This window comes from Triplophysa rosa, linkage group LG4, assembly GCF_024868665.1.
Source record: "Triplophysa rosa linkage group LG4, Trosa_1v2, whole genome shotgun sequence".
NCBI classification, from domain to species: Eukaryota; Metazoa; Chordata; class Actinopteri; order Cypriniformes; family Nemacheilidae; genus Triplophysa; species Triplophysa rosa.
In genome coordinates this window covers 28,777,836-28,788,619 of record NC_079893.1, presented here as the reverse complement: position 1 = coordinate 28,788,619, position 10,784 = coordinate 28,777,836, and the positions used below count along the sequence as shown (strand labels likewise).

The 10,784-nt window shown below is 41.9% G+C and overlaps 1 protein-coding gene across 1 annotated transcript; it reads left to right on the top strand.

The window, feature by feature from the left end:
- The first annotated feature begins 825 nt into the window (after positions 1-825).
- sox1b (SRY-box transcription factor 1b) lies at positions 826-2,943 on the top strand. Its single transcript, XM_057332842.1, has one exon. It carries the CDS (start codon positions 1,077-1,079, stop codon positions 2,097-2,099), a length of 1,023 nt encoding a protein of 340 aa, XP_057188825.1. The 5' UTR covers positions 826-1,076; the 3' UTR covers positions 2,100-2,943.
- The last annotated feature ends 7,841 nt before the right edge of the window (positions 2,944-10,784 follow it).

Genomic DNA, 10,784 nt, shown 5'->3' with positions numbered 1-10,784 from the left:
TCTACTTGATGACAAAGGGACTCATGCGCACGTGGCACGTGCACTGGGCGTGAGTCACCTGTTTCTTAGCAACCACCACAACAGGAAAACACCTAGGTGGCATATCGATTTATTGGAAGGGACTTTTAAGAAAGAAAAAAGAAAACGCCAGAAACGTTTATGAGTGCACAAAAATATTTATAGGACTGTTTACACAGGTTTTTTGTATTGAGATTTACAGATTGTGTTTTTTAAGGACTTTTAAAGGACCGTCGTCGTCTTATACATTTACATTTACATTTAGTCATTTAGCAGACGCTTTTATCCAAAGCGACTTACAGTTGAGGGAAACAATGGAAGCAATTGGAACAACATAAGGACAACAAAAAGCATAAGTGCAATAAAATTAAAAGTAGTTAAAATACTTATCAGACTATAATTATTGTGATTTTACAAAACGAGATTTTCGACGAGATGATTATCCATATACTTAAATATTAAAAACTCGTTGCTTTACCTTGTGTTGAAGCTTATGCTTTCTAAAAGGGAAATGTTAAGTCAATTTTAAGAGCAATGATGTAAGTAGTGGATTACTTTAGCTGTTATTCCAGTGAAAACATCATTTGGAGATCATTTTCCCCAAATAACATTTGTCAACTGCGGTTTGTAGCCAACTGTTTACCTTCCGCGCTCTGGAGAAAAACCTTCAGCTGAGCCCGCAGCGCGCTCGCGCTCGCCCGTGCACGTGCACGTCACCTGACCGTGAGCCATATGCAAATCAGTCTCATCCTCCAACGCCATTGGCTCCCTCTCACTCATTTATTCCCTGTCAAAGCGCATCATATGGCCGCTCTCCCACTAACTTTTCTACTCCGCCGCCGAAAGTAGCTCAAAGACTGGATGTGAAAATCAACGCAAGAGGAAGTGTGAAGAAAACTTAAGGGAGACGAGCATCTTGAAATTGATCATCCTTAATCTGTTTGGATTGTACCTCAGTTGCTTTTTAGGAGGTTTTACGCACGAGGGAACGGGGACGCCGAAGCTGTACTGAGTGAATGTTTCTGTGTCTGAGCTGAGTGTAAGTGAAAGCCAAGTGAATGTATAGCATGATGATGGAAACGGACTTACATTCTCCTGTGCCCCAGACCAACACGAACACGGGATACACGGGACCCAACAGCGGGAGCAAAGTTAACCAAGACCGCGTAAAGAGACCCATGAACGCGTTTATGGTCTGGTCCCGGGGTCAGCGCAGAAAGATGGCTCAGGAGAACCCCAAAATGCACAACTCGGAGATCAGCAAGCGCCTCGGAGCCGAGTGGAAAGTAATGACCGAGGCGGAAAAGCGACCCTTCATTGACGAGGCGAAAAGATTGCGCGCCATGCACATGAAGGAGCACCCGGATTACAAGTACCGACCCCGAAGAAAGACCAAGACGCTGCTCAAAAAAGACAAATACTCGTTGGCCGGTGGCCTGCTCGCTGGATCCGGTGGCGGAGGCGGCATGGGTATGGGAATGGGTGCAGTAGGGGTCGGGCAGAGGTTAGAGAGTCCAGTGGGTCATGTTGGTAGCGCCGCGGCGAGCTACGCGCACATGAACGGATGGACCAACGGTGCGTACTCGGGCCAGGTGGCCGCAGCCGCGGCTGCCGCGGCGATGATGCAAGAGGCTCAGCTCGCCTACGGTCAGCACCCGGGCAGCGGTGCGCATCACCACCACGGGCACCACCACCACCCCCACAACCCGCAGCATATGCACCGCTACGAAATGACTGCTCTCCAGTACAGCCCCATCTCAAACTCTCAGAGTTACATGAGCGCATCGCCGTCGGGATATGGGGGAATATCCTACACGCAACACCAAAACTCCAGCGTGGCTTCGTCGGGGGCCATCGGCACACTGGGATCTCTGGTGAAATCGGAACCGAGCGTGAGCCCTCCCGTTACAACTCACTCTAGAGCGCCGTGTTCCGGAGATTTGCGAGAGATGATAAGCATGTACTTACCGACGGCGGAGACAGGTGACCCGTCCGTTCAGAGCAGACTTCACGCTGTGCCACAGCACTATCAAAGTTCCACGACAGGCGTGAACGGAACCGTTCCTCTGACGCACATGTGAAACGATACAAAACTCAGACTTAAATAACCAAATATGTACCTCTTTTAGAGCATCACTACCTTTTTTGTACAAAATGTTTGCTCTTGTAAATTTGAAGGTGATATTATTTAAATATAAAACTAAAAACTGAAGGGTGTCGTTGGGATGTCGTCTGAAAAACGCATTTCAACAAAATGACATGGGTGAGATTTCAACGTTTGCTAAACGCGAGGGTTTGATTCAGATTTATTTGGTGTGCAAGTTTAAAACAGGAAAGTGGGTGTTTTTAAAGTTTTCTAAAGGGTTTTCTCTATCCCACTTTGATTCGTCAATACGTGAGTTGCTGTATTTGATTCCATATTTGTTTGTTGTATTTTTTCTTGTACATTGTGAAAATATTCCATAGAAAATGTAAATATAATTTGGTTTCGCAAGCAAACAAGGAAACGTTTTGCATTGATGTGAGAAGAATAAATTTCACAGCTTTGGCTCCGATTGTGGAAAAAATCGTTTCTCTGTTGTTTTGCTTGCTCTGTTGTTTGCCAGAAATCAGAAAAGCGATGACTCGTTATAAGCCATCAAACAGTTATTTAGTCAAATGTGATCTTATCTCCGTTGACCTTTCAAAGAAACTCCTGAACGAAACATCATACGAACAAAAACTGATATTAAATGTGAAATATTCTGAGCACAGATTTTTCAAAACATCGTACGAACAAAAAAAGATATTAAACGTGAAATATTCTGAGCACAGATTTTGTATTATATGTACAAATTTTTGCGTATTCATATTGTGACAAATAAAAGTTTAGGTCTCAGTACAGAATAATAAGACAAAAAATAAATATAGGGCAAATATCAGATATGTGTTTACTCCAAAATCGTGTTAAATATTCGCCATAATTGTTTAAATTTTTAGTGCCATTTATATGCTTTGAAATGTACAAAGAATTAGTATAATTGTTAATATTTATTTAAATTAGAACACATTTTTCTTGTTCATATGAAATTAACTGCATTGCCGTAATTGGAAAAAAAACTTGAAAAGCTATTTACACCTGTTAAATATATTGGGCTTGCTGTTATCAGAGGATTTAATGTGTTTCAGACAGCTCTGTCCAACAAAAGATCGTCCTCTTCAAATATATCAAGCTGTGTACAAATGAAACCACTTGGATTGCTGAATAATTATTATTTGTTTGTTGATCAGAAAGGATAAAGGAAAGGTTCTGTATAGAAAGGATTGTATAACCTGACATCACAATGAATAATTATTATCAGCAGAATGCCTCATGCCTTTAAAGCATTATTAACTATATTTCTGAGACTCCATCTAGTGAGAACTGACAGTTTTTAAATCTATTAAAAAGGTTTGTGTATAGGAGTGTACTCTTAAAGTAATTCTTGTGTACTGTCATGCATATGAAAATGATTTAAATTATTTGACAATAGTTGAGCCCTGTGATTGTTGCCAGTTAGGTAAAATGGTAAATTGCAGCCAGCTGACAAATCTATTGGGGAAACCTTCTGTAATTTGCTTCCTATATAAGCCTTGATGCTACTGTGTCTGGTTGTGTGGGACGGGAGGTCAAAGTTCAAGACCTCTTAAAATAAAGAGTGTCCAATGAAAAACGAAGAATGGTAAATAGAGAGCAAACTACATTATTCATTGTTGAATGGATCAACCCCTGTTTTTACCCCGTGAGCCCCGAATTGTTCAGACATATGCTTTAAATCCGTTCCACTTCAATTAAAGCCGTCTGGGTAGCCCGCGAGCCCCTCATGAACAATATTTACCGGATGCGGAATAATTACGTCTTAAACCTCTCAATGGAATACATTTTCTACTATATTTCCACTTTTGATACGCACTTTAAACACAATTCTAATTCGTTTGCCTCCTGGCTTACTTTCTGTCACGAAAATTGACAACCTTATTTTATTATAATTGAATCACCGATGGGCCGTCAAGCAAGCGTTGCTCGTACCCTCCGTGGGGTGTCGGTGGGATTAAGATGAATGCGGAGTGCGTGCGAGTGTTTTGTGTCAGGGAGAGGGAGGATTAGACAGCCCTAAAAGATGAACCCCCGGGTCAGCAACGAGTCACATTCTTATTACAATGACACCCACCGGAAGAATGACGTTACGCGGGAGCTTTCCGGCAACAAGTGGCAGGATTCAGGGAGGTCTTTCAACCTGTTTTTTTCGTGGACGACCGTGAGAATATATGTTGGAATAATTCATCTTTTAACTGCGTTTTTTTTCTCAAATAATTTATCTTGGACGAATTAATTCATATTCATTTATATTTGAGCGCAGAGGCTCACTTTAGCCTAAAATATTTATTTACAAACAACAACAACAACGTCACAATTATTTTAAATGGTCACTGTGCCGACAAAAAGACCTTTATTGTAGATCTATTTTAGATGGATAGCACCAAAACAAAGTGCTGTCAAATATAAAATCTGCACGTTTCATCGCCTTGACTTAGTTTACAAGTTATTTAAAATAGCCATACATTTTTTTCTACACATGTTCTTCTATTTAAAGATCACTGAAATATGATGGTGTGTCGCTACACAGGGCAACACAAACAACACAGCTGCTGTTAGCAACAAGGATTTGCATCCAGACACACAAAGCGCGCGCCCAGCATGGGCACCAGTCCAGCAGACTGAGAAACCTTTTCACCATCACCATTTCCTTCACTGTTAGAACGAAAACAACTGCAACATTTCACCGGTAAATGTAGAGACACCTTTTAAAAGACACCACGAGTTTCAGCCCAGTGAAATTGTGGAAACGCGCTTGTTAAAACGCCGATCCCTTGCACCCGCTGTCCTAAATGTTCCTAATTAGCATGGGGTTTATCGTACCCCTGCATATTTTCTTGCCTCCTCACAAAAAGCTGGTTACCGTTCTGCCACAGAACATTACGGAGACAGATTGCAGAGAACGAATGTGCGGCGGCAGATTAGGGTCGAATAGAAACGGCAAACCGGGCCAATAAATTCCTAGCGCGCGCCTTATCGTGCAATTACACGTTGACGCGTTTAACAATCTAGCGGTCTTTCCCCTTAATCCACGAACCCTCCAAGAGGCGAGAAACGTTTTGTGGTGTAGTCGTTTCAGCATCAAGACGCGTGGTTAATTATTTGCAGGATAAAGCTTTAAAACGGTGCTAACATGTAATATTAGGTGACAACTGTTCGCGTTACCAAAAAACTTTTCCTCCACCGTGCACCTTCAACTAAAAAAAGTGCATTTTATGCTTTCTCAGCTTGTTCTGTCAAAATAAATGTATTTATTTTAGGAACCTTAGAGGTTCTTTGTAGAACCACCAAGGATTCTTATATGGTATCACTGCTAAGAACGCTTTTAGCACCTTACTTTTTAAGAGTGTACAGTTTTGCTCTAAATCACAAACAAGTTAGGGAGTTCTCTCCCTCTCTCTTTCCCCTGTTACCAGTGTCCGCCTGTGCAGGGTCCTGCTGCGAAGCGATTGTGAGAGACTCTGTTGGAATTTGGCAGCGTGGCGGCTTTGGAACGGCGCCCCACGCTGACTGTCATTCAGCGGGCCTGCGCGACTCACTGTGCCGTTGGGAAGTGTCGCTCATCCGTGCACTCATTGGCCTTACAAAGCTGATTACAAGCATCAGCGAATTCCTGAAGGCAATGAGAGGCGATGCAGGTGCACGAGAGAGAAGTTCCTGGTTGGAACTTGCAGGGATGTAGCTTAAGTTGTGAACATTACCCAATCAAACTATGAAATGTCCCCGAATTCGTAAAGTAATAACTCTTATGCAAAGAAACATTGTAATAAAGATGATAAAGCTTACGATCTCTTTAAGAAAAAAAATCTGGTGGAGTGCACATTTGTACAAGGTCACTGCTAAATGCCAAGAAGTCTCAACGAAACAGTAAAGGCAGAGCATTGCATCACTCACAGAATTCTCTATGCTCAAAAATGTTCTTGGCATCACTCTGTCAAATATTTTTAAAGCCATATGCGTTTCAAACCATTAGAATAATTAAGAATGAGCTTTATCGTCAAGTATGCCTGCACGAAAATGTGGGTGTTTTGAGAGAAATATATTTAAAAGAAATTTAAGTAAATACCGATGATAAAATAATAATTAAAAATAATAGTAGGCCTGTACATTTTTATAATTTATTAATGTATAGGTTTAAAAATACAGATATAGGCTACAAATATACAGTAGACTACATGTATGGGGAAAGGAATGCTGTCTGCAGAAGAGTCTAAGTATATAACATTTGAGCAAATAATTATAAATTATAGTTTAAATCGAATTAAAAAATCGTTTTAAAGATCGATTAACTCCCAGTGCCCCACAGGAGTATAGACTTCTACCAGAAACCAAACCCAAACCTGAAAAGTTAAAATTACAATATTATTTTAAACGGCCACCAACGCGTTATGTAAAGCAACCTCTATCAAAGTGACATAACAGTTTGATTTTTTATGTGATTTTAAAATCATAACGATCTCACACATCTAAGATATAGCTATAGCCTCTCTACCCTGTTTTGTATCTGACCCACTTCAAGGCTAACAGCAAAATTGTTTCAATAATTTCAATTATATGATTATTTACATACTAGAACATTTCGAAACGTTCCAGAATCGAATTAAACAGTGTCACGCAAGTGTTCATTAAAACCAAGAGCAGAGCGATCACTACATCATCGGAATCTCTAGCATCTCTCTCTCCATCACGATCCTCAAAGGGAGATCCGTCACCTGAAGGCTGTCACCCCGCTGTCACTTGGTGATTATCGGACAAAAGAGCTCTCCCGGACGGTCCATGGCACTCAGTCAGCCACAACGGACTATGCAAATGCCCGGAGAAGGCGAGAAGATGGCGAACAGTGCGCTCAATTGTTCGCTGGATTTCACAGTTTTCCTGCGCAGCTGCGCCTCTGCAGTTACCCGGGACACTAGTTTGCATTCGCCAGCACAATCTTAAAAAGTCAAAGCTAAATATCTAAACTTGTTTTTACCGCAGAGAAAGGGGAAATATGTTTTTTATATATTTTATTTAGTCTTACATGCCTTTTTGTATTAAATTACTGTAGAGTAAAATCTAACCTGCTGTCATGAACTGCGCACATGGAGCTGTCCAGGTGCTGAAACCCAGTAGTGACTTTCCCATATATTCCACTTTAAAAGTGATATCCAGAGTATTGTATGTTACCGTTTATGTTTCTGTACTATGAAAAAATAGAATTCTCAATAATCAGAACAAATGATGTTTTGCTTTTTCAGGATGGACTGTACGTGTCCAAAAAGTTGAACAGTTCGGTATACAGTACTATGATAATTTATAGTGCAATTTGTTGTGCGCTATAGTGCGTAAAACCTCACCTCTCCTCTGGCTCTTGGCTTTGGTTGGTCAAAACTGCCAAAAAATAAATTAGTCCCATTCGTGATGCCTACCGTGTTATTGTGTCCAATGAGGTGCCAGTGGGTGAGGCCACAGAGAAACAACTGGAACATTTTGTTGCCCCGTGGGGCAGTTCATTAGCACATAATGACCTCTTGATCAGGGAGTGAAGTCAAAGTCTTCCTCTTACGAGTGAGCACCATTTGGTCCAATCTTGGTTCGAATGGAGTGGCACATACCCTACTGATACCAACGGGCATGCCGCCCATTTACCAGTGTGCTGGTATGTCCTCAGCATGGAATTCAGATTTGTCTTTTAAGACAAACTAAACATACGTTTTCTAAACTTACATGCTGTGGCCTTACAATTAAGCGTAGCTTTAGTTCTGGCAGGTCACGTGAGAGTCTAGCTTGCATCAGCTGATCACATCAGGTGCAGCTAATCAACGTTAACCAATAGTCATACAACACACACTAGACTGCGTCCTAATTAAGTTGCATTTCTTTGCTCCTTATCAGCTGCTTAATCGTGTTGCACTTAAAACCCACCTCCATCCCCATCTCCTCCATATCTGCCTGTATCTGTCGGATCATTTAATTTAATCCTGTTACGCACAAACTGGTTCCCCAGGTGAGGGGACATGTATTGCTGCTCTCCCGCTATGTCCATGCAAGGCTGGACGGGCGGAGAGTTTGCCCAGAACAGTTTCATTCCGCCAACCTTAATTATATGCTATTGTTAAATATTTGACGACAGAATGTCCTGACAGAATATAGGTTTTGCTAATATGGACTACTTAGGTTTATGAACTGCTTGTTATTTAGTATAAAAGCATGTACTACAAATCAAAGAAAGTAAAATAAATAATTAAACAGAATAACTGATGTAGTATTAGAGGAGACGCACACAATGTTTAGGTCTCAGTGTGGTTCTACCTTTTATCGTTTTTTTGTTACAGTTCGAGTGTGTATTGTAAACATGCTAAATGGTTCGGATGGGATTAAGCCAGGCTGGAGCAGATGAGGAAAGCATGAAGAATGAGTATAAATAGCTGTTATCTCTGATGACAAGGTTCATCCTCAATGCGTCAAACCTTGAGAGATCCGACAGAACTCATCTCTACACAAACACACTCTGTAAACTCTTCCTTTGTTGTTTCCTTTTTCCATTTTATTTTTACGTGCATCCCTTCTTTCACGCTTTTACAATGACAGCCAACGTTTAAAGCCTATTTTTTATTTCAACTGATCAAGTAACAATGAGCCAACGAATCGGTATTGTTAGCATCATAAAACGCAGAGGCTTTGTGATTGTTCTATGTTATATTATATGGGACGGATTTCTATGGATGTTCTGTGATTATTACACACAGATCACACGCACAAAACACAGTTTATCCCTGATTTGGGGTCAAGTCTCAATCTGGAACCTCTTTGAGGCTTTAAACTCCAAACCAGGGGTCTTGTTTCAGAGCCATATCTTTGCTGCTTGACACAATGAACTTGACAGACAACCAGATTTTCCTGCCGAGGGTCTGGTTAGGGTTACCCTGATCTCATTATGCCATCTGAAAGAGAACATGTAATGGAGTCCGAGGTGAGGTGGAGGGCCGCAGACTGCGCCCTTTATTCTGGATTACTACCTGAAACTCGGGTAATTGCCACGGCTCTATTTCAGACGGCGTTTACCTCTTCAGAAATAATCGTGCGATCGGTCTGCCCTCACCTGGGGCAAAAAGTGCACAGAGCTATCTGACAGTTTTTCGTTGACTTGCATGGCTTAGTTCTCTGCGAAAACCATTTCGACAAAGTTGCGGTCACTAACCTCTGTATAATGACAAGCTTTAGTCACCAGAACAACGGATTACTGTACAATTTAGTGTACAATCAGTAGTTTGCCCTGAGACTACGTGTTGTTACAGTACGCTTTATCTGATCAGAGAGTTAAAAAGCAGGAAAAGAGGGAGGCGTGGAGCACGAAAAAGAAAAACCGTTTTCTAGCCCATGGCGATAGCAGACCTCTTGTATTCCTGATCGGTACGCCTCTATTTGACTGTAGCTATTTCCAGAGCTCCTGCCTGCTTGCTTTGCCTATAGTGCGAGCCGAGCCACAATAGCGTCCCGCCGCGCTGCTCCGGCTGCCTCCGTTCTTTCAGGCAGAGCAGAGCCTTGCTGCCGTGGTGATTCATTATTCCGTTGCCCCCGGTGACCGGGAGCAGGCCAAGCCCCCTCCTGGCAAATAGACCACTAAGTGGCAAGAGACGAAATGAGTGACATTTCCTAAAAGTTCTGACCTTTGTTTTCCCATTGAGTCCGAGCTGGAGGAAAAGTAGAGCGCACTGCAAGTATTGCACACACACTTTAAAAGCACATAATTTTGCTTTGAACTGCCTTTGTAAGTAGGCATACGATTCGTCTTTGTAGATGTGAAGGAAACTCACCTGGAGGTTTGAGGGCCACACTCTTCATTATTTAGAAATCTGAGGCGTGGTGAATCTCTTGAGGTCATGATTGGATAATCCTAAAAGAAAACTATTAGAAAACAACCCTTATTAAGCTGTTCATTGTCTTTACTGAGTGAAAACAAATCTATTTTTAACCATTATTGAGTGTACTGACAATTTATGGCTATTAAAACTACATAATAATTGAAATGAAACATGAAAAAAACACTTTGTAGCTCAATTGGTAAAAGATTGTGGTTTCGAGTCCCACATATTAAAAAGAAAAAATGTATAAGCTGCCAAAAGCGTAAATGTAAATTACTGTAATAAAACCTGTTTAGGGTTGCGTGTGCTTAATGTGTAAAAGAAAAAAACATACGATATAACGATATGATCTCGATATGTTTTCGTAAGGGCCCACGTAAAGATTTCATTATCTTAAAAACCATGCTGATTTTATAAAAGGGTCTGTGCTAATCGGCTTTAAAAAGAAGCGCATGACGGGAATCTGAAATGCACTTTTGACACGTGCTTTTGTGCGCAGAGCTCGCGCTGCAGTGGTCCCACACCTGCGTTTAAGAGAGTCCGGAATTGCGGCACGTTATAAATGGCGCTGATCTCGCTCTCTCCGTAGCCGTACGCTGCGTGCGTCTCGAGTGTGAACCGCGGTCGCCACTTTAAGCCGCTGACTCCAGACCTCGATAATTAACGTCCTGACTGCCCACCGAAGCCCCAGAAATCAACCTGGCCATGGACGCTTCGGCTGTAAGGGCGAGTGTCACACGGAGGCGCGCACCCGCCGCGCTCGGACCGGCGCTAATTGGTCGACTAATTGAACTCTGCGTGAGGCT

Excerpts from the sequence above, each read along its gene's own strand:
- sox1b (XM_057332842.1), top strand. The coding sequence starts at position 1,077 with ATGTATAGCATGATGATGGAAACGGACTTACATTCTCCTGTGCCCCAG.